Source organism: Passer montanus, unplaced genomic scaffold (assembly GCF_014805655.1).
Source record: "Passer montanus isolate IOZ18808 unplaced genomic scaffold, ASM1480565v1 scaffold166, whole genome shotgun sequence".
In the NCBI taxonomy this organism is placed as follows: Eukaryota; Metazoa; Chordata; class Aves; order Passeriformes; family Passeridae; genus Passer; species Passer montanus.
The window spans coordinates 677,660-701,099 of record NW_024363827.1 but is presented as its reverse complement, the minus strand read 5'-3'; the positions used below and the strand labels follow the sequence as shown (position 1 = coordinate 701,099).

The window sequence follows — 23,440 nt, the reverse complement described above, 5'->3', positions numbered from 1 at the left end:
GGATGTCTCCAGGCCACTGTGGGATGTCTCCAGGCCACTGTGCAGTGTCTCCAGGCCATTGTTGGATGTCCCTAGGCCATTGCTGGATGTACCCAACTCAGGCCACTGTGGGATGTCCCCAGGCCTCGGTTTGGTGTCCTTCAGGCCACTGCGGGATGTCCCTCAGGCCATGGCGGTGTCCCCAGGCCATGGCGGTGTCCCCGGGCCATTGCCCAGTGTCCCCAGGCCATGGTGGTGTCCCCAGGCCACGGTGCAGTGTCCCCAGGCTGCAGTGTGGTGTCCCCAGGCCATGGCGGTGTCCCCGGGCCATTGCCCAGTGTCCCCAGGCCATGGTGGTGTCCCCAGGCCGCGGTGCGGTGTCCCTAGGCCATGGTGGTGTCCCCAGGCCATGGTGCAGTGTCCCCAGGCCGCGGTGCGGTGTCCCTAGGCCGCGGTGCGGCGGATCTCCTCGGACAGGGTGAGCTCCCTGTCCCTGTCCCTGCACTCGGCGTTGGAGCAGTGCGAGACGGCGCTGGCGGCCTGGCAGACGCGGCGCAGCAGGAAGCGGCGCAGCAGCAGGTACACCCAGGGGTCCAGGATCTGGTTGAGCGAGGCCAGGCGCACGGCCGTCAGCGGCAGGTTGCACTCCCGGCGCGGCTCCCAGTGCTCCCAGCCGCCGCGGCACGGCCCGGCCGGCTCCGACACCATCCGCAGCATGGTCACCTGGCAGGGACAGCGACAAGGACGCGCTGAGGGGCTGCTGGCCGTGTCAGCACAGCCGCGGCAGCGCCGTGCACAGGCCGGGCTGCATCCCTGAGGTGTCCCAGACAGCGCTTGGGACAGCCAGGGATGCTGGAAGGTGTCCCTGCCCTGCCCGTGGAACTGGAGGAGCTTTAAGGCCCCTCCCAAGCCCAGCCTGTATGGGATTCTGTGGGAGGGCTCCTCAACACCTCGTTTGCCTGAACAGATCCTTTTGCTGCTCACAAATCTTTCCTGGGCATGACCTGGAGGCCCAGCTGTCCAGGATCCCTGTGGAAAGGGGCTGTCCATCATACTGTGTGTGCTCCCAGTGCCAGGGCCATGGATGTACCCCCAGTGCCAGGGATGCACTCCCAGGGCCAGGGCCATGGATGCACCCCCAGTGCCAGGGATGTACCCCCAGTGCCAGGGATGTACCCCAGTGCCAGGGATGCACCCCCAGTGCCAGGGCCATGGATGCACCCCAGTGCCATGGATGCACCCCAGTGCCAGCCTGAGGTGTCCCAGACAGCGCTTGGGACAGCCAGGGATGCTGGAAGGTGTCCCTGCCCTGCCCGTGGAACTGGAGGAGCTTTAAGGCCCCTCCCAAGCCCAGCCTGTATGGGATTCTGTGGGAGGGCTCCTCAACACCTCGTTTGCCTGAACAGATCCTTTTGCTGCTCACAAATCTTTCCTGGGCATGACCTGGAGGCCCAGCTGTCCAGGATCCCTGTGGAAAGGGGCTGTCCATCATACTGTGTGTGCTCACAGTGCCAGGGCCATGGATGTACCCCCAGGGCCATGGATGCACCCCCATGCCAGGCCCAGGGATGCACCCCCAGGCCCATGGGTGCACCCCCAGGGCCAGGGATGCACTCCCAGGGCCAGGCCCAGGGATGCACCCCAGCTCTGCCCCAGGGCACAGGCCAGCACTCCCAGCCCTTCCAGCCCCGGATGAACGGGCAGCCAGCCCCAAATGTGCTGGCACAGCCCGAGGAGCAGAGCCGCTGGGAATCACTGCCAGTGCTGGCCTTTGGGAAGCGCCAGGCCAGCCTGCAGTCCCACAGGAAGCCTGCTCAGGGCTGTGTCACCACACAGGTCACAGCTGGGCTGCTGCTGTCCCCACGGCCGGGACAGCCGGAGCCGCAGTGACCGGGAGCAGAGGCTCCAGGGAGGGTTTTTCCACTCCAAGGGATATTCTGGGTGCCAGATCAGTAGCCATGTGTTGACCTTGGAAAGCCTGGGCTGAGTCTGGAGGGCAGCGTGGACAGCACAGCATTGTTTTTGTTTCTTTAAACAGAAGCAGCTGAGGATTCTACCCACGACATTTCATTGACAGAAGCGGCCATGGATAGAGCCTTGAGAAAACAGGGATGCAGAGCTTTGTAAAAACATGGATAGAGACCCAGAGCACAGCAGGAGCCAGTGGAGCACCAGACCCACACTGCCAGAACCTGACCACTTCCCTGGCTCTTCACACACTGCCCCTGTCCAGACTCTGCCATCTCTTTTTCAGATGGAGCTCCAAAACCACCAGGCTAATAAAAATATATTTCCCAAGCACACAACTGCTGCCCCTTTCTGGTTTTATTACGTAATATCCCTTTATGGGAGTAGTTGTTGGGCCAACAGCTGCTCTACTGGAAATTTTGTTTGTTTGATATCATTAGGGGTTGTTTATCATGGCCTGTATTGGTCTTCTAAATGGATTAAAAGCCTGCACAAGGCAGAGGAACAACATCAGGTGGAATAAAGTCAACATAATTCATGCCATTAAAAATCTGGCTCAAAATGCTGATGATTGGATTTATTCAACAAGAGCAGCCAAAACTTTACTGTTATCATGACTGTGGTTTTATACGTCTGTAATTTCTGTCTGCCAGGAGGGATAAGGAGCAGAAGTATTTTAACAGGAAGAGCAGCAGAACTTCTGAGCATTTTGGCTTTAAATAACTTGGGAACAACTCTGGGAAGGAGTAATTTTGTAGCCTGGAACTCTGAAATTATTATTACTATAATTCCAGGTTGTGCTGCAGCGGCGTTTCTGTGAAATCAAGGAACAGCTCGCTCCATTTCACCTCGGGGTCATTTGTCTGCTTCCCTCCAGCTCAGGGCTATCCCAGACTGGTTTGGGATGGAGGGACCTCAGACCACCCAGTGCCACCCTGCCCTGGCAGGGACACCTCCCACTGTCCCAGGTGCTCCAGCCCCAGTGTCCAGCCTGGCCTAGGATCCAGGGGCAGCCCCAGCTGCTCTGGGCACCTGTGCCAGGAATTCCTTCCAAAATCCCGTCTACCCCCACCCAGTGCCACCCTGCCCTGGCAGGGACACCTCCCACTGTCCCAGGTGCTCCAGCCCCAGTGTCCAGCCTGGCCTAGGATCCAGGGGCTGCCACAGCTGCTCTGGGCACCCTGTGCCAGGAATTCCTTCCAATATCCCTTCTACCCTGCCCTCTGGGCAGCCATTCCCCGTGTCCTGTCAGTCCATGCTCCAAAACAAACAGGTCAGCGTGAACTGGAAACCAGCCACACCCCCCTGGAGTGGGGTGTTCTCCCAGGTGCTCCCTGTGAGTCCAACAAGCTCCTGCGTGCTTGGAAAAAGGAAACAATTCCTGCCCTGTCTGCTCTCCTCCCTCCTTCCCAAGGCAGCAGAGAGCCAGACGTGCAGGACACTCCAAGGAGCCCTCCAGAGCACAGCCACGATGTCAGAGCTTTCCTCTGCTGCTAAATCACATTTGATTTTGTCGTTTACATCAACAGATCAGCTCTAAAAATACCGTGCGTGGCGAGGGCGCTGTTTACCTCACAGCAGCAGCTGCCAGGATCCATTAGTTCTCAGTTACAAAACTCAGATGTCTTTAAAAAAAACACAGAAACAAAAAAACCTCCTCTGTAAAGTGCCAGATTTCCATTGCAGCTCCGTTTCTTACAACTGCTGAGTGCTGCAGCTACGGGTTAAATTAAATGATTGCTACGAGCTGGCTTTCACTGAAAAGGCATTTGTGTTCTCCGTGGTCACTTCCCCAAAAACCTGGTCTCTAATTCCTGACCTGCACTTCAGGGGTGTACAGAACAAGTTGGGGAGCATGTAAATGGAGGTTTATGTACAAAAATGGAGGTGTATTTGTAAAAATACCCCCGCAGCCATGAGTCTGGAAGGTGAGAGCTCCACAGAAGAAGTTCCACACCTCCGAGTGCTGCTGCAATCCCTCGTGCCTGTGGACTGACTCCTGCCTCTGAAACCACAGAAATGCCCAGGGCACCAAACCACCAAGCGGAATCCCTGCTTCCTCACTGATTTACCTGCTTATGAGGGAGGAGGAAACTCTTCCCCCACCTCAGGGCTCTCCTCTCATGCTGCGAGGCTGGTGAACCCTCAGGGGTGACAGGACATGAACAAAACTCCTACTCCAGCCAGAAAGAACCTTCCACGTAACCTCAGCATTTCCTCAACCAGCTTCAGCCCATCCTGCTCAGAGAGCCCAGGTACACATTTCCAAAAATCCTGCTAGTCCCTGATAGAATAACCCAGGCTTTGGGGATTCCAGACCCCCGGGTGTGCCCTGGTCCTGCTCAGCAAGGACCTGCTAGTCCCTGATAGAATAACCCAGGCTTTGGGGATTCCAGACCCCGGGTGTGCCCTGGTCCCACTCAGCAAGATGTGGATTCTGCCTCCCCCACTCCCACATCACGAGGAGGGGTTCTTAAGGAAGGAATAACAAAATAGTGGAAAGCAGTGCAAAGATCCTTAAAGGCAAGCCCTGCAGGCTGCTGTAAATCAAACACAGCGGGCTGCCAGCCACAAGGAGCTCACAGAGTCACGGCTGGTGCGTTTTCTCATGAAACGCTGACACAAGTTTTGCTGCAAGGCGGGAGCAAATAAAAACCCCTAAATCCCACCGGGCTGCAGCGTCCTGCTCCCAGAGCCTCTCCTCACACCCCCCTTTTCTCCTGTGCACAAGAACCTTGCTCTCCTGCTTTTATCTCCGCTTCCTGCAGCTGGTTTCCTCTGGGACCTCTCCAGCTCCTGTGCTACGCCCTGCCCGCACTCTGCAGCCGGCTCTGTCCGTGTCCCTGTCCCTGTCTGTGTCCCTGTCTGTGTCCGTGTCCGTGTCCCTGTCCGTGTCCCTGTCCCCATCCCCATCCCATCCCCGCTGTCCTCCCGAGGCGCTGCCCATGGGTGTCCCCAGGAGCAGCGAGCCCGGAGCCTGCCGTGCCCCGCTGGCTCCTGCCCCGGAGGACTCCGCGGGGCTGCCCCGCACCTACCAGCAGCGGTGCCCAGCAGGCCGAGAGCACGCACATGATGCCCAGCAGCTGCAGCAGCGTCTCGGTGGCGATGCGGCCCCAGCGGGAGCCGGGCTGCGGCGCGCCGGCCTTGGCGCGGCAGCGCGACACCAGCGCCTCGATGGTGGCCAGGTTGCAGGCGCCGGTGACCACGAGGGACAGCAGCCCCAGCGCGGCGAAGGCGGCGGCGAAGGCGCTGCCGCCGGCCGTGCTGATGAAGCACCAGGTGCCGGGCCACTGCAGCGCGTAGCGGCCCAGCCCGGCCAGCGGCAGCAGCGCGAAGGCCACGCCGGCGGCCCAGATGGCGGCCAGGCCGCGCTCGGCGGCCCGCGGGCTCATGTGGCTGGCGTACCAGTGCGGGGCGCGGATGGCCAGCGCCCGCTCCACGGCCATGGCGCTGGCGATCAGCAGCGGGCACAGCCCGAACACCGTCATGCTGAAGCCGAAGAAGTCGCAGAGGCGGCCCGAGGGGTCCATGGCCGCCCAGGGCCGGCCCGACAGGTACACGGAGATGACGATGGGGCTGGTGAGCAGCTGGCCCAGCATGTCGGTGAGCGCCAGCGAGCCGATGCACAGCAGGAACGAGCGCTTCCTGCGGCTGCCCTTGGCGCGGTAGCTGCGGGACACGAGCAGCATGGCCAGGGCATTGCCCACGATGCCCGTCAGCATCATGGTCAGCGGGATGGCCACGGACACGGCGCTGCCGCGCTCGGCCGCCCGGCCCGTGCCGTTCCCCCGCGGGCCCGGCCCGCCGGCCGCGCTGCCGTTGGGCGGGCGCTGCTGCCAGGGGCTCATCCCGGGGCCGGCAGCTCCCGCATGGAGCGGGCACCGAGCGAGCACCGAACGGACACGGAGCCGGCAGCGCCGCGCCGCCGATTTATGTGAGGGAAGGGCGGGAGCCGCCCCGGGGCCGGCAGAGGCGGAGCGAGAGAGGGCAGAGCCCGAGGGAGCGGAGCGGGAACCAGGCTGGGCAGGGAGCGAGGGAGCGGGGACAGGGGCTGGAGAATCCCTGAGGAGCTGGGAAGGGGCTGGAGAATTCCTGAGGAGCTGGGAAGGGGCTGGAGAATTCCTGAGGAGCTGGGAAGGGGCTGGAGAATTCCTGAGGAGCTGGGAAGGGGCTGGAGAATTCCTGAGGAGCTGGGAAGGGGCTGGAGAATTCCTGAGGAGCTGGGAAGGGGCTGAGCCTGGAGCAAAGGAGGCTCAGGGGCCCTTGTGGCTCTGCACAGCTCCTGCCAGGAGGGGACAGCCGGGGGCCGGGCTGTGCTCCAGGAACAGGGACAGGAGCAGAGGGAACGGTCTGGGTGGAGATCAGGGTAAGGTTCTTTCTTCTTTCAGAGCGTGCTGGCCACTGCCCAGGCTCCCCAGGGAATGGGCACGGCCCCGAGGCTCCCAGAGCTCCAGGAGTTTGGATGCTGCCAGGGATGCACAGGGTGGGACTGTTGGGGGTCTGGATCAATGATCCCTGTGAGTCCCATCCAGCCCAAGATATTCCATGATTCTGTGAAAGCACCTGGAAGTTTTCTAAGTCTTTTGCTGTTGAAATTTAAGATTGTTTTTAAGACTTAAAGGATTGCAACGATGTGAACATGTGGGATGTGTGGGCCAGGTGAGCTGATGAGGATCGGGGTCTGTGACAGGGACGTCTGAGCGTCCCCAAAACAAAGCACTCGAGCACAGTTGACTCACAGGTTTTATTTACACTTGTCTACAGCATCATTTTGCCTTACACGTTCTCTAAGCCAAATGAACCATCCTCCTCCTCCTCCTTTGCCTGTGGCCTATCAGTTGCTAAATTTAAAACCTCCCATCTGTTAAGTACAGCAACAATTGGAATACAAAGCACAAGAAAACCCAAGGCTAACAACAGAGCGTCTACTTGATCTGGTTTTACAGTTTAGTTGGACGTTGAAGTCAGAGGCACAGTTACAGACTAACCTGCTCTTGTGCAACCTACACACATTTAGCATGGAAATTAGAGAAAATAAAGCATTAAAGAAGAAACTGCATTTTTTTTCTGCAAAGAGATTTATCAAAATACCTCTACACCAAAAACATTTTGCTTCTAGACCAGTCCATAAGACATGGCTCAACAAAAAAAAGAAAAAAAAAAAAGAGAAAAATAAAGCAAAATGGAGTTCTTTGATTTTGCTCCGTTTGTTTCTGTGCAGTTTATCAAAACAAGCAGCAAATCTGGCAGTTTTATTACTGAAATAAATGAAGGTATATTGCTCTTTGCTTGCTTAAAAAGAAGAGTTTTCCTTACCATACTTACCTTGTGATGGCACTGAACCTTTCTTTAACCAAACGGAGCTCAAGAGAGACCAACCAAGTTTTATACTCAAATGGATTCCATAAAGCATTTTAAGCCATAAATTATGTTGAAGGGAAAAAGAATGATCGATGAAGAAGACGTTGAAGATGCCAGAACTTTCTACACAGTTTATTCATTCTCATTTTTTAAAGAAAAATAAAATTAAGATACCTTGAAAATTTTAGTCAGCCCCAAAGGAAATTTTACAGGCGGCCTGCGGAAGCTTCCCTTGATTCCAAGGAGCCAGTTCCATACTCCTCCAGCCCAGGAGCAGATCCCAACCGATCCCTTTGGAAGGAGGGACCCGGAGTCCGGGCTCTGGAAACCACCACAGCCACAGCACTGTGCAGGCTGCAAGCGTCCTCCCTCGCCAGGAATGAGGCTAATCATGATGGACTGGGGGTTTGAGCTGCTAGAGAGGGGTGTCCATCTGCACTGGCACTGCTACGTGACAAAACAAAAACTGCTGAGCCCAAGGCCCCACTGCTGGCCCCAGCCCTGCCCCTGCTCTGGTCCCACGGGAGCTCCGTCCTGCTCTGGAAAACTCACGGCTTCCTCCTCGCACCAAGAGCTGTGCCAGGACATTCCCAACCTGCTCCTCCAGCTGGGGAAGCCAGGAATGGAGGAGCTGATCTTGAAAAATAATAACCCCCCCCACACCACAGAACTTCCCCCTGTGCCGGGGAGTTTATGGCTTAAAATGCTACTGCGGGTTTGGGTGATGGATGAACAAAGCTGCAGTTTGCCAGAAAGCCAGGACAGACATGCACCTCTACTAGCAGATTGAGCACTTCTGACCAAGTAAGACACCAACTTCTTAAAAATGTCTCATGCACTGACTGGAATTTTGGTGGGTTTTTGTAAGTGTGAGCTTTTACACATTATTTCTTTTTAGAACTTGTACGGGAACCAGAATGGGAGGATCCGGAGGAAGATCTGCGGCGTCTGCAAGATACAAATGGAGAAAGCATGCACAGAAATGAGCTCAGATTCATCCTGGCACCCACTTTGAGCAGCATCCTACCATAGCTGGAAGCCAAGTATATCTCATGGGGGCCTTACAAGAATATACAAGTAACTTTAAGCCACTAACTTAACTCTAAAAGTCTAAGTTTAATACTGAGAGTAGAATACAGTTTCTATTTCAATGCAGTATTTACTTTAAGAAAATAATTCATTAATGACTGTCACACATTGAAAGAAGGGTGAGCCAGGTCTTTATACAGAACACGCTCCTACCAGGAGGACTTTCATTGGAGGGGGCGGGGGAATTATTTTAAAAAAAGCAATTACAGAGGGGTTAACAAAAGTAAGAGTAGGGCAAGTGAAGAAACTACTTTTACTATGCGAAAAACTGCTCAGATTGAATTGCTTCCCAGTGGATCTCAGTCCTTGGATAACTACAATAAACCATCACACATGTCAATACAGCCATTCTTATTCTACATAAACCCAAACCTTTCGGGTGACCGTGATCTCGAGCGCCTTTTTTTGCGATCACCAGAGGAAGAGGATCTAGAGCGGCTTCGCTTCTTGCCTCTCTCGGGGGAAGACGAGGAGCGAGAGCTGGAGCAAGATCTTTTCCTTGGGGTGGAAGACCCCCTGTAGGACCTGGAGCTGGATCTTTATTGATTGAGAAATAAACCACATTTAATTCTGGGATCATGGAGAAGGCACAAAGACAGAACAAGCAGAGACAGTTTTCATCAACATTCACTACTCTGTTTTCTCCAGGGGCGTGGAAAACAAACACGAGGGGCTTCCATACTTACTCTGCCAAGAACACTGCTACTGCCAGGGCAGCTGGCCTAAGGAACTCTGCTAAGTAGTGTTTCCTGATAAATGGACCACCAATGGTTTGGAAAGCTCTCCCCAGCATTCACCAAAATGAGCCATTTTGGCAAAAAAGCACTGGGCAACTGCTGGGAAGTTGCCTCTGTAAGGACCATCCTCAGCAGTTAAATCCACACATCAGAACAACCTGGAAACCAGAGATCTAAAGGTGATTTACAATGGTTCACTTTATCCTAATGGACAGTTCACACTGCATGTTCATCTGACCAAACAGTAACAAATCCAGCTGTTATATTTACAGATCTCAATCTACATTTGTGAAGAGACTAAAACCTTCCTCAACCAAAACACTGCAAAAAGCCTCTCAGAATATTTAAAAACATCTCTTGGAACACAGTGCCCCTCTGGTGGGGCACAGGGACACCCTCCCTCTTCCCAAAAGCACGGATTCCATCCTGTGCTGACCCTCACGGGATAATCCACAGCACGTTCCTGCCCCCAAGGGGTGATGGCAGCATTTGTGATCCTTCTTCCCAACCCAAGCTTCCTCACTTAGAATTTTGTGATTCTCTGCATGCATGGAAAAGGGACAGCCCTTCATTCCATCACAGAGGGAATGTTCTGCCAATGGAATGCCTGTGCAAGGACACCTCAAACGTGCTTTTGCTCCTGTGCCCTGCCCAGCTCAGTGATGCTCTACACAGATCACTCTGACTGCTCTCAGCCTCTCCCACCATTTCCTACCAACATTTTCCTATGATCCCCCAGGTTTACACAGGAACGACTGCCCTGTCTCGTGGAGGATGCAGAATTCTCACTGAACACAAAACCAGAAGGACAGCGGCATTTCTAATGCTCCTCCAGCTCAAGCAGCCCTAGTGGAAACAGGAAAAGCACCCAAACGCCTGCAGCAGGGAACCATGCACTCAAATCCTTCTTCCTCCACTGCAGCTCGGTGGCGTCCGCTCGTCCGGCTTAGGCCAGACTTAACCTCTTGCACCAAAAGCTCTGCTCCTCAGTGAAAGCTGTGGTGGCAACACCCGGTGCAGAGACCCAGCAAGTCTGACTTCCAAGATAAAAAGCAGTTAATGTTTGTCTGAGCAGCACAGCCTTACGGTGGGGCCAGAGCAGCTGCAGCCTGTGCCCTGTGTCTGTGCAGGGACAGGCTGGTACCTCATTCACCTGGATTTGGACCCACGGGACCGCGACTGTTCCCTGGAGCTGGAGCGGGATCTCGATCTGGAACTGGAAGAACTCCTGGAATGGGACCTGCAACAACACGGGAGATCTTTGTCCAGTGTCTGACCTGCATTTAGCAGAGCTACTGCTCCTGAGAGCAGCAGACACGAGGCAGCAAGACAGTCTGAATGCCCTCCTGCCCCCAGCATCGCCACACTTTAAACCAGACACTTCTACACAGCAAGGTCTTGCATTGAAAACATTACAAAGTCAGCTTTGATTATGGTTCCTAAAACAAAGCACAACAATTAAACAGGATTGCAATTACCTGGCAAAAAAGCCAACCTCCTATCTATTCAGTATTTAATGAAATCAATGCTTTAATTTGTGCCTTAACTGGAAACCCATCAGTTTCCTTCAAAGGCAGAGCACACGAGAGCATTAGGATTGGTCAGCTCAATTTCCCCCCAGCCAGTTCTTACAAGCACTTTGAAATCAGCTTCAAATTTTCATAAAGATTTTCCCCTGCATTATAAATTAAGTGGTTAATTTGGGGCTAAAATACTGCCATATCCAACACAACTTGTAACTGGCCACAATTATTTCCCAATTTTTTACTGATGGATTTTCTCTAAAGCACAAACCACAAGAGAAATTTAACAACGGCAGCAGGCTCCAGCAACCACTGGAAACAAAAGCATTGAAAACAAATTCTAATAATATTTTCAGGTAAAATATATTCTACTTGCTGTCAGCCTCTGAGTTCATACTGTTACCACAGCTTTCTCATTTTATTGGGCAGGACACAGTAATGTGAACATTTCCCAGCTAGGAAATTACATTTAAACCTTTTTAAAACCCACAAAAAGAGCATCCACAAATGGTAACTGATATTTCTGATTATCTGTAGCTAAAAGCAAAAAGAACAAGAGGAACCTGAAATCTCAGTTAGGACAAGTTACTTTCTACTTCACTGTTAATATTTGTGAATTAATGACCAAGGTTATGGGCTGGTGAGGCTTTGAGTGTCCTTGGAGCCTCCCAGCCAAGCACTGCACTCACACTGCTCGGAGCAGTGGGAAGCAGGGGAGGCTGAGGAACAGAAGAGGCAGCAGGAACAAGAGCCAACAGGGAAGGGGAGAAGCCAAGCCAGAGGCTGGGGCTGGCCCCTGGTTACAAGGGGCTGGGGAATTTTGGCACTGAGAGCACAGAGGGGCAATGATGAAGCTGGGAAGATTAGAAGAAACTTGAACTTTACAGATGTGAATTTAATAAGTGACCCTGGGAGCTTGTTCTGAATTATAATGATCTCCTTGCATGAGATGTAAGGCAGCTCAAAAGCTCCTATATTGACATCACCCAATTTCAAAGCACTGACTGAATTGTTCATTTATTACTGAATTTAAATAGCAATGAGAGAGCTTAAGCCTGCCCAGCAGACATTTGTGACGGCCCCTATAAACCCTCAATGTTATTAGAGAATTCCAGAGTGGTTTTGGTTCAGAGGGACCTTAAAACTCATCTCATTTCACTGTCCCGTGGCTTTCACCAGAGCAGGCTGCTCCAAGTCCTGTCCATGGACAGTTCCAGGGATGGGAAGATTCTGACAATATTGATGGGAATGTGCTGACAACACTGCCACTGCATTTAAAACTTTGTCACTTGCCATTAACTCAAGTTCAAGTTTCTTGTCTTTATTTCCAGGACATTTCCACTGTGTTCCCTGAATCTGCCTGGGCTGCATTGTCACTGCCTCTTCTGCCACCTCCTCCCACTCCAGCAGTGCCCCCCTCTGTCCAACAACAGAACCACACATGGCCAACGAGCCTGAAAACCTGAAAATAAATTACATTATTCCATTTCTTTGAAGGATTCCACCAAACATCAACTTAAATCACAAAAACAAGCCACAAGCCCACGGAGCCTCCCTGCTGCGGCTCAGGCAGAGCATCACCACCTCTGTAAAAGGAGCGTTAATCACATCATCACACAACTGTAAGGCAATCAAGCAAAGTAAATAAGGAAGTCAGATACTGACATTTTGCCTGGCGTTACCCTGGACCTGTACCCGTTTACCTGGACCTAGACCTTGAGCTCGAGTGAGAGGATGAGCGCGAGGACGAGCGCGAGTGGGAGGAGCGGGACTTGGAGCGGCTGCGCCTCGGCGGCTTCTTCTTCTTGTTGGTGTCCTCCTCCTCACTGGCATCCAGGTTGTACTTGGACAGGTCAGCATCATCCTCATCCTCGTCCTGGCACAGCAAACACACCAAACTCAGGCCGTGCTTTGAGCTCCCCTTCAGTTTTTACTTATTCCAGCCTTTACCTTGTGCTCTTTCCCGGCCTTTGAAAACTGAACGGAATTGAATGAGCCCCCACGATTTTAAGCAGTAAAGAGTGACTGAAAATTGGTTTTGAACCAAAGTAATAAAAACCCTGCAACACCCTGCCCCGTTATTTAATGAAGCTAATGAGCACACAGACACGTTTTTACCACTTACTTTAAATGAATTTTTACCCTCAGAATCTAAGCAAAGCCCAACTCTGCAGAGAGATCTCATATGCAAAGTTTGGTGACTGCTGTGTAAAACACGACCATCTGCACATGTCTCTGCAGGGCTGCTGCCCAAAGATGTGGAAAATCCAAAAAGTGATACTCACACAGCTCAGAAAACATGAAAAAACCATCAGAATATTTTATTTCATTTTATAAAAAATAAGTCTGATGTGGTTTTAAAAGCCTAGGAAGAAAACTCAAGAGCACTCGCTATACAACATAACCACACATCCAGGTTCCAAATAAAGATCCTGGAGTTCTGGTTCTGATCTCAGATATCACCGATGATTTAAGGAACTGCCCATTTTTGAGTGCAGGTGTTTAGAAGAAAGCAGAACTTGTGCACATCTCTTCCAGCAGCTCTGGGCACTGCTATTGCCAGAGCTCTGCTCTAAAGGCAGCTGAAAACACTGACCAGCTGCTCCCCTGCTCCTGGGCAGCACTGAAATCATGATGAAAAACTGCTTCCAGACAGCAAACCATCCTACCTCATCCAATTTATACTTGGAGAGATCTTCATCCTCATCCTCCTCATCCTCCCCCTCAGATTCCTTATCTTCCACTTCCTTCAGGATGGAGGCAGGACCCACCGGCTTCCCCCGGTACTTTTTCTTTTTGCGCCCAAACTGAGGAATTTTGTGCCAGGATTAGAACAGGATTTCATCAAAAACAATAACCAACTGTATTTTTGATAACACTTCCATAAGAAAATAAATAATCATCAATTTTAAAGAGGATCTCGCCCCAAGGGAAAGGGGAGCACTATGGAACATCAACTAGCAACAAGGAACTTTTAAAGAGATGCTCATCTTGGGGACAATGAGCCTCCACAGGGGTGAATGGGGATCTGAGCATTTGGATTTCAATGCTATGGGATATCCTTACATAACACAAGAGGATAACAGGGATATCCTCCCCAGAGCAAGCCCTGCCCTCCCTTACCTCATCATACTCCCCGTCGGACTCCTCCCGCTCGATGTATTCCACGTTCTCCCGTTCATTGAATCCTCCTCCATAGCCTAGGAAAAGGGGCAAAACAACCATGCCTTCAGCTGCTTGGAGCACACAAACCTCCACAGGGGCTCTGGAATCCCTCACGGAATTCTAAATCAGCCATAAGGACGTAACAGGATCTCAGGAGGAACATGAATTGTTCCCACACACGTTTATTAAATGCAGTTTCTCACAAATCCAATTAAAATAATGGATTAGGATCACTAAAAGTATTTATCAACTTAATTAAGTACTAAGTACTTCAGTAAGTTATTTAAATAATAAATACATGGATATATTATTTGCAATTATAACAATTATATGAAATATGATTATATTATTTAATATCCTTTACTATTTTCATAGTAATACTGAAATATTGTTTTTTCTTTAAAATAATAAGCTCCGTGCTCTTCTCCAGGCTCCTTTGTTTCTGTGCCCTTGTGTTGCACCCTGTGCTCTAAATTCCCTGTCCTGCTCCAGTCTGGCAGTGAATCCTCTGCCTGATCCCAGGTGCAGAGGGGAGTGCAGGAGCTGTAAGGAGATCCTGCCCCAGCTCCCTCAGGAGAGGTGAAACTGAGCCCCAGGCCTCCTGAGCAGATAACAGCCTTATCTGCACATGGCCAGCCCCTGCAGGCCTCTGCAGATTAATTAAACATTGCTTCCAAAGTCCTGACATCAGGATCCAACACAGGGGCAGCTTGGGCTGAACATTCTCCACGAGTGGACTTCCCACTCGGAGCCACCACTTCCCTCAGCACCAGAACTCGCTGAGGCCACCAACACCCTGCACCTTGCATGGACTGTGCCAGTTCAGGGAAAAGAAGGAATGCCCACTCTGATTCCCAGAGCCCTCTGTGGCAGCCCCAGGCACCCCCAGCTCACCTGTCCTCTCCTCCAGCTTGGCGTACTTGGGGGTGTTGCACATGTTGCACTCCGAGCGCCGCGCCCAGTTCACATTGCCACAGCTGCAGGGACAGAGACAGGGAACCTTATCCTTATCCCTCAGACTGGGGATCAACATCCCTCAGAGGGGAATGAAACCTCATCCCTCAGACTGGGGATCAACGTCCTTCAGATGGGGATCAGCATCCTTCAGGTGGGAATGAAACCCTATCCCTCAGACTGGGGATCAACGTCCTCCAGGGGGGAATGAAACATCCCTCAGATGGGAATGAAACACCCCTCAGACTGGGGATCAGCATCCTTCAGGTGGGAATGAAACCTTATCTGAAACACCCCTCAGACTGGGAATGAAACCTTATTCCTCAGACTGGGCATCAACATCCCTCAGATGGGAATAAAACATCCCTCAGACTGGGGATCAAACCTCCTTGAGATGAGAATGAAACCTTATCCTTCAGACTGGGAATGAAAGGTTACCCTTGGATTGGGAACGTTATCCTTCAGTCTGGGGACAAAAGGTTACCCTCCAGCCTGGGAATGCCAGGGTGGGGACACAGCACTGGGGAAGGTGACAGCCCTGGGCAAAGCTGGGGAAGATGCCAAGTCAGTGGGCAGGAGCAGGGACAGGAGCAGAGCTGCACAGAGGGCCCTTTCCCAGCTCCCTCAGCCTCTCCTGGGGCTCCAGCCCCTTCCCAGCTCCATTCCCTGCCTGGGAGGGAAGAGCTGCAGGTGCCAGGCCAGCTGCTCGCTGGAACTGCCACATGCAAGAATCCCAGAGCTGCTTTGGGTGTGAAGGGACATCACAGCCCACCCGGTGCCACCGTGCCCTGGCAGGGACACCTCCCACTGTCCCAGGTGCTCCAGCCTGGCCTCGGGCACTGCCAGGGATCCAGGGGCTGCTCTGGGAATTCCATCCCAGGGCCTGCCCACCCTGCCAGGGCAGGCAGCACCTCCCAACCCACGGGGGTGGCAGTGCCACCTCCACACTCCCCCCAAAGCCGGGCAGTGTCCCAGCTTAGCAGAGCTGGCCCTTTCCCCGGGCAGCGCTGCCGTTCCTGCTGCTCTGTAATTAACGCACAGCTAACGAGCCCAGAGCACCCCGGCAGCACCGGGAATGCCCCGCGAGAGGCAGCAGCCCCGCGTCCCGGCCTACGTTTTGCACTGCCAGTCGTTGGCGCTGAACAGCCCCCGGCTCTTCTCGGCCAGCGTCTTCCCGATCTCCGTGCCCCCCGCCTTCATCATCTTGGCCTCCGTGGTCTTCTCTGCGGGACAGACACAAAGCGCCTGAGGCGGCAGCCTCGGGGCCCCCGGGAACAGCTCGGGGGCTTCACACAGAACCAGGAGCGCTCTCAAACGGCTCCGGGGATTTGGCGCTGTTTTAGGGGCGGGAGGGACGCGGGCCAAGGCCGGGAGCTCACCTCTGCCGCATCTGTTACAGCTCGTCCGCCTGGCGAAGTTCACGTTCCCGCACCTGGGCACGGAGCAGAGCGCGAGGCCCGCGGTTAAGCGGAGCCGGAGCCCGCCCAGCGCCGGGACCGCCCCAGTTCAACCCGACTCCGTCCCGCGCCAAGAGCCAGCCCCCGAGCCGAGCCGAGCCGCCTGCGCCCTGCCGCGCCCGCGCGCCCTCCGCTCAGGCAGCGCCGCGGACGCCTCAGCCGCGGCCGCCGAGGGAGGGAACGGGGGGCGAGCGCGCCCCCTGGCGGAGGGGAGGGAGGGCGTGAGGGGGACCGGAGGGCGGGAAAGGGAAAAGGGAAAAGGGAAAGGAAAAGGAGAATGGGACTAGGGAAAGGGAACGGGAACCGGGCCGTGTGAGGGTGGGCAGCCCTGGCACAGGTGCCCAGAGGGAAAGGGAAAAGGGAAAAGGGAAAGGAGAGGAGAATGGGACTAGGAAAAGGGAACGGGAACCGGGCCGTGTGAGGGTGGGCAGCCCTGGCACAGGTGCCCAGAGCAGCCCCGGGATCCCTGGCGGTGCCCAAGGCCGGGCTGGACGCTGGGGCTGGGACGGTGGCGCTGTCCCTGCCAGGGCAGGGTGGCACCGGGTTTGAGGGGTTTAGTGTCTCTGGCACCCAGCCCGCCCGTGTGTCCGTCTCTGCCTGCCCTCCCAGCTGAGCTCAGGGCTGTTCCGTGCCGAGGGCAGCCGCCGTGCCCCGCAGACCCTCCGTGCCCCAGACCCGCCGCGCTGCCCGCTGTCCGTGTGACAGCCCGGCAGCACAGAGAGCGCCCAGAGATCACAGAGTGCCAGCCAGGGAACGTCCTGGGCTGAAGGGACCCCAAGGACCACCCAGCCCAGCCCCTGCCCCGCACAGACAGCCCAAACCCCCCCTGGGTATCCCTCCGCACAGAGCCCAAACCCCACCCTGGGTATCCCTGGAGCGCTGTCCAAACCCTCCCGGGGCTCTGGCTGTGTCCATCCCTGGGGACCTGGGCAGGGCCAGCACCCTCTGGGATGAACCTGTCCCAAAATCTGAAGGACAATTTGGGATAACGGTCAGTGTGGGGGTGTCTGAGTCAATCTGTCGTTTAAATAAATATTTTTATTTGGATTAATGACCCACGCCGTGGTTTGTGGGTGGGTTTGTGCCAGCACAGGGACACTGTCCTCTGTTCCCTGCGTGTCCCCAGGGCCGTGCCCATCCTCAGTGTTCTGCTATCTCCTTTCAAACCACTCTGCTATCCCCCTTCCTGCTCTTTTCCGGGCTGGGTGTGATCTGCCAAGAGCTGCAGTGGCCCGGCATCCCCAAGCCACGTCCATGCTGCGTGTTTGTTTACAGCAGTTTTTATTCCCTCCTTCTTCTAGCCACATCCTGTGGAAAAATCACCTGGGATCTGCCTCTGGAGCTGGTTTCTGTCGCTCCCTCTCAGGTGACGGGGAGATGACAGCGCTGTTGCTGTTTAGTTACAAAAGCGTACAGCAGCGCTGGGAAGGGCTCTGTGCCAATTCCCACCTCGGGAATGTCCCCAGCCTCAGGAAGGACAAAGCTGTGCTTCCCAAGGCTGTGCTTCCCAAGGCTGTGCCTTCCTGCTGCCGGGGTTTGGAGCGGGAGCATTCCCCGCTGCCCTGTGTGCTGCAGCCAGGACAGCAGGTGGCACTTGAGGAACGCCGTTTCCCATGGAAAAACACCCGCTTTTCCCGGGATGTTTTAAATGTCAGCCACTTTATTCTTTTAAATAAGAAACACACCGGTGTCACCGTGTGGGGCTGGCCCTGCCACCCAGCATGGGTTGACCTCGGGCTGCTCCTGGCACAGGACACGGAGCTGGAGCAGCAAAACTATTAATTTTATTCTGCAAAACGATTAGTTTTATTCTGCAAAACGATTAATTTTGCTCATGCAATGCAGCTGAACATCCTAAGTAATTAACAGGTAAGAGTCTGCAGAAAAGCAGCTGCCCTACAGTTGGCTAAAAACCATCTCAGTTTAAGCCAATAGACAAACTATCTTTTTTACCATACCAATGCAGGCCATTGATCCATTTTAATAATCTTTTCTTATTTAAAGCTCCATGAAAGAAATGTAACAAAATTTTAGCTCCGGCCAGCGGGATATTCCCAGTGTTCCCTGGCTGCTCCTGATCTATTCCCAGGTGCCTTTAGGGAAAAGCCTTTCATAGAAGTGGCAATGTCCATCAGAAAGTGTCGAGTCAGGGAGAGCAAACCAGCTTGGGAGTAAATTAATGACTGATGGAAGGGATTCTTCGGCTGGGATGTCCTTCTCTGTACCAGAAAATGTTGGCTGAGCAGGAATGTCGGAAGGAAATCTGTGTGCTGAACTCTGCCCATTTAATATTTAGGAAATTTAACAGCATTCCAGAGCAGTTTGGGTTGGGAAGGACATTAAATCCCACCCAGTGCCACCCTGCCATGGCAGGGACATCTCTCACTGTTCCAGGCTGCTACAGCCTGGCTTTGGGCACTGCCAGGGATCCAGGGGCAGCCGCAGCCCTGATTAAAAGCTAAAAAGCCAACTGGGAACTGAAAAATAGCCCCAGACTTTTAATTTATGACTGAAGCCCAGGTGGAAAGGGGGGACTGGAATTCCCAGACACAATCCAGCGTTCACTCCTGTGACTGTCCAGGATATTCCCTTTACTGAAGGAGCAGCTTTGCTCTTGGATTTCTGTGTGCTGCTCCTCTTTTCCCGTGTTCCTCCCACAAAGCTCCATTTAAATATCTTCTCTCCGTATCCCAATAGCTTGTGAACACTTTTATTGGATTCCTGTTTCTATCACAGCACATTTTGCCCTCAGACGAGGCTGAGGAATTGATAATAACCCGGTAAATGAGAAATACATCAGCCATCATTTTACCATAATGAAAGCGAGCAGTTGAGAATGAATCAATGTGCAGAAAACTGTTTAATTGGCCCAGCTCTAGACAGCCAATTCCTACCAACGAGCCCTGAAAATCAGTTTCCTGAAGAAAAACTAAATGGCACAAAGGCCAGGAAGATCAAAGGCAGGTAATTAAAGGAAGGCTGTGCCTGCAGCCCTTCCCAGCCCTTCCCGGGGTGCTGCCTCCGTGCCACGCTCTGCACTCAGCAGCTCAGGGCTCCCAGGTGTTTAAGCATCACTTTAAAGCACTTAATACATTGTTGATGCCTTCCAAGACACAATAATAATAATAATTTCGGCCCTGGGAGTTAAGGAGCAGTGCTTCCAGCAGGGCGAGCTGGCTGCTGCCAGCCTGCTCTGAGCTGCTGGGATTGCAGCGGGCAGGGGGGAGAGAGTCCTCCAAACAGGGCACACAGGGCTCACATGCGTGCCACAGCCATGTCACTCACGTGTCACACATGTCACATGGCACACAGCCCAGGGCCCGGGTGATTCCCAGGGGCTGTGGATCCCAGCTGGCCGTTCCCCTCCTGCTGCTGGAGGTGCTGGAGGGGTGGTGGATCCACGCCCAGCTGCCTTGGCTGGGGGAGTTTGCTCCTAAAGGTGTTTGCTCCTGCTCTGCCGGCGTTCCCCGTTTTGTGTGCCCCTGGGGAGGCAGTAATGGGAGCACTTCCAGCAGTGCAAGCCCTGGGCTGTCAGAGGAGGAGCCTTCCCAGCTCGCCCTGTGCTCAGCTCAGAGCTCTGCTCTCCCCAGCCCTGGCAGCCTGATCCCGGGCCAACAGGGCATTTCAGCAGGAAGGGAGCACATCTCATCACAGCCCGCTCCCAGAGAGCAGCAGCACGCTGTGCCCTGCCTCCGTCACTGCCAGAGCCTTCCCCGCAGCCCCAGCCTGATGGAGGTGTGGGATTTTCCCCAGCAAATCCCTCTGGCAGGGGCTGCTGCAGGCTGGGGCTCGCTCAGGGATTGGCCGGTGTCAGGATGCTCCTCACTCCTCTGACAGGGACGCCCAAACCGGGCTTGTCCCAGTTCTCTTGGCCTTGGCACCTCAGCCTGGGAGGCTCTGGGAGCCACAGGGTTTAGGTTTTTAAACTCAGTCTTCAAAGCAGGTGTGGAATGAAGCAGAGTTTTCCTCATTTCAGGAGAAGTCACCGAGCTCTCCCAAACCACAGCAGCCTGTGCTTCCAAGCTTGTAGGAGTGTAGGAGAATGCCCCCTAATGACAGAGTGGCAAACTAGCCTTTGTCCCCCAAAAAAGGAAAGAAGGCCAGAAGTTTCTCCTAACGATCAGGTGAAAAGCCACCTTATAGGACTCCAGACACTTCACTAAAACCTCGGGTCACCTAATTGGATAAAAGCCAAAAAGTCTTGCCTGGGCCATAAAGTAGAAAAGAAGGGAACAAAAGAACCACGAGGCTTTTGTGAATGTGTTTTCTAGAAAGAACAGACTTCTGTACCTAGCTCAGATTTTGTTTGTTATTTTGCCTTTTATGAAACCTTTTTGTTTCAAACACTGCAGCAGAAGCCATCCTGCTCATTCTTTGCCTCCAAAGGTAATAGCCAAGCTATCCTTGGGTGTATTAGGTTCCCTTTTGAGGGCTCATGAAACCCTAGCCCGACAAAACAGAACCTAATACAAGCTTATCCAAGAAACTGCTCTGTGGCTCTCGCTGCTGCTGCTGTTTCCCCCTCACTTTTCCTTCTGTTCCCCTCCTCTGGGATGCCTTTCAGGAAAGGACTGCAGGATTCCCCTCTGGAATCAGAGGAGTCTGTCAGGCAGGAGAAACAGCACAAAACCCTGTCATTTGTTCCTTTTCCAGCATGGTTCCGTGAGGACAGCAAGGCCTCCTCCTCTGGTATTCCAGCAGCCCTGGACACAAAAGGCTTCTCCAGCATTCCAGCCTGGCAGTGCGGGTGGGCAGGGAGCGGTTCCAGCTCCTGTGGGTGTTGGGGAAAGGTGCTGAGGGGCTCTGTGCTCCTGTGGCACCGCAGGACGGGCACTGCCAGCAGGAAGAGCAGGAATCCTGTTCTCTGAACCTGCTCCCGGAATGTCTGTTCCCAAAAACACACACAGAAAAGCCAGTCTTTATAGATTTCAAAGGTGTGTTTGGACCCCAGAGCTGAGATGCAGGATGAATAATGCCCCCAGTAACAGCATTAATTGCTGTGCTTCAAAGAACCTGATGCTGATCACAAATTTCTTGGAGCAGAAGCATTTAATGGGCAAGTGTAGGAGTAAAGGTGAGGCAGGTAAAAAGAAGATCTAATATATAAATATATATATATAGATATATGTAAAAGGAAAAGGTTCATCACTTGGGGAGTGGTTGTCAATGAAAACAAGCTGTGATTAACCTGTGCTGCATACTGCTCCTGCCCTGCTCTCCTCACACCACCACCAACCAGGAGTCCCTGCAATTCCTGCCTCCAGGAATGTCCATCCCTGCCATCTGAGCACCTCCCTGGAGGCTGCAGCCCTTCCCGGGGTGGTTTCTGTGCTTTCAGACCTTCCTCACCTTTGGCTTTCCACCTCTGCTCGTGGCAGGACCAGCAGTGCTCCCTGCAAGGCTTGGCAGATCCAGTCACTCCTGCAAATTTCAAGTTTTCTCCTTGAAATTTGGTGTGAAGTCGACCAAAGTGTAACTTGGCCTCAGAAACAATTAACCCCTTCACAGCAGTCGATTTGAACCACAATTTTCTACTTTGTTCTTGCAAATGAAATGTATTTGCCAGAGCATCTCTTCCTCTGGCAATCTGCCTCCCTAAACAAGTGCTGCAGTCTGTTCTCACGGATCCCAGTGCATGGGAATGTGCCAGCTGAACATTTAAAGGGTAAGGAACAATTCCAGAAGAAACTGCACCAGCAAGTTTCTGCACTAATTTGAACTGCAGTGTTAATTCTGTGAGCCCTGCTCTTGTTGAAGGCGTTGACTTGCACCAAACTCCGGGGGCAGAGCTCGGCTCCTCCGGGTGCTGGAGTGACTCCTCACACTGCTGCTCTCTGCTTTCTGCATCTCACTGCAGGAAATGCCCGGCCTCTGCTCCAAACTGTGTTCTAACAAAATAAAACAGCCAAGCAAGCAGAGAGGAGGAGTTTGGCTGAGGAACCGAGCAGCCCCAGGAGGGGCCAGCCCGAGGGCCCTCCGTGGTTTGCTGGGTTATTCCTGGAGGTGCATCCCTGTGTGCTGATCCTCTGCATGTCCAGGGACATCCCCGAGTGTTCCCTGGCTCCTGGAGAGTTTGGGAATCCCACACAAAGCTGGCCAACGAGCCAGAGCCCACTGTGGGGAGCCTGCAGCTCCGGAGGGACTGGGGCTGGCAGCTCAGCACAGACCTTCTCCCCAAACCCTGCGGGATGTGTGAGCCACGCCTGGCCCCGAGGCTGCAGCGATCCCGGCCAGACCCGTGACAAGGGGAGATGCAGACACGGGGAGGAGAGGCGAGGCAGGAGGGGTCCGGGAGTGCCAGGTGAGGCAGGAGGATCCCGGGGGTGCAACGAGCCAGAGCCCACTGTGGGGAGCCTGCAGCTCCGGAGGGACTGGGGCTGGCAGCTCAGCACAGACCTTCTCCCCAAACCCTGCGGGATGTGTGAGCCACGCCTGGCCCCGAGGCTGCAGCGATCCCGGCCAGACCCGTGACAAGGGGAGATGCGGACACGGGGAGGAGAGGCGAGGCAGGGGGATCCGGGAGTGCCAGGTGAGGCAGGAGGGATCGGGAGATTCCAGGTGAGGCAGGGGATCCCGGGAGGAGCCAGGTGAGTCAGAGGATCCCGGGAGGAGCCAGGTGAGGCAGGAGGGATCGGGAGTGCCAGGTGAGGCAGAGGGATCTGGGAGATTCCAGGTGAGGCAGGGGATCCCGGGAGTGCCAGGTGAGGCAGGAGGGATCGGGAGATTCCAGGTGAGGCAGGAGGGATCGGGAGTGCCAGGTGAGGCAGAGGATCCCGGAGGAGCCAGGTGAGGCAGTTCTGTCCCCAGGGGGATCAGCCAGCGCGGCTCTGTCTGACCCGAGCCCTGCAGCCCGCAGGGTCCCTGCCCAGCCCGGCAGGGTGTGACTCTGCCCCGCCGCGGGTGCCAGCAGCACTCGGAGCCGCTCTCACGTTGCCATGGTTATGGCAGAGCCGTTCCCGGAGCTCCCGGGGAAGGGGACGAGCCCAGGGATGCCAGAGCCGTCCCCGGGAGCCCGGCGGGCCCGTGTCCTGCTGCTGCCGGGGCACTGCCGGTGGCACCGCAGGGAATAGGGGATGGGAACCGCTGAGAGCTGCGAGCTCCACCACCGAAACAACCTCCCCGCGGGGATCCAGACCTCCCCAGAGGGATCCAGACCTCCCCAGAGGGATCCAGACCTCCCCAGAGGGATCCAGACCTCCCTGCAGGG

General features: G+C 54.2%; 2 protein-coding genes across 2 annotated transcripts; both read right to left on the bottom strand.

Moving 5' to 3' along the window:
* Nucleotides 1-215: 215 nt before the first annotated feature.
* PTGER3 (prostaglandin E receptor 3) lies at nt 216-5,832 on the bottom strand. The gene is made up of 2 exons (XM_039703648.1): nt 4,983-5,832; nt 216-702 (listed from the first exon to the last, which is right to left on the bottom strand). The coding sequence occupies exons 1-2, from the start codon at nt 5,793-5,795 to the stop codon at nt 424-426; spliced, it is 1,092 nt and encodes a 363-aa protein (XP_039559582.1). The 5' UTR covers nt 5,796-5,832; the 3' UTR covers nt 216-423.
* An 840-nt stretch (nt 5,833-6,672) lies between these two features.
* On the bottom strand, nt 6,673-16,322 carry ZRANB2 (zinc finger RANBP2-type containing 2). The gene is made up of 9 exons (XM_039703641.1): nt 16,156-16,322; nt 15,891-15,999; nt 14,717-14,799; nt 13,781-13,857; nt 13,327-13,464; nt 12,361-12,533; nt 10,288-10,374; nt 8,770-8,934; nt 6,673-8,256 (listed from the first exon to the last, which is right to left on the bottom strand). The coding sequence occupies exons 2-9, from the start codon at nt 15,977-15,979 to the stop codon at nt 8,193-8,195; spliced, it is 876 nt and encodes a 291-aa protein (XP_039559575.1). The 5' UTR covers nt 15,980-15,999; nt 16,156-16,322; the 3' UTR covers nt 6,673-8,192.
* Between the last annotated feature and the right edge of the window lie 7,118 nt (nt 16,323-23,440).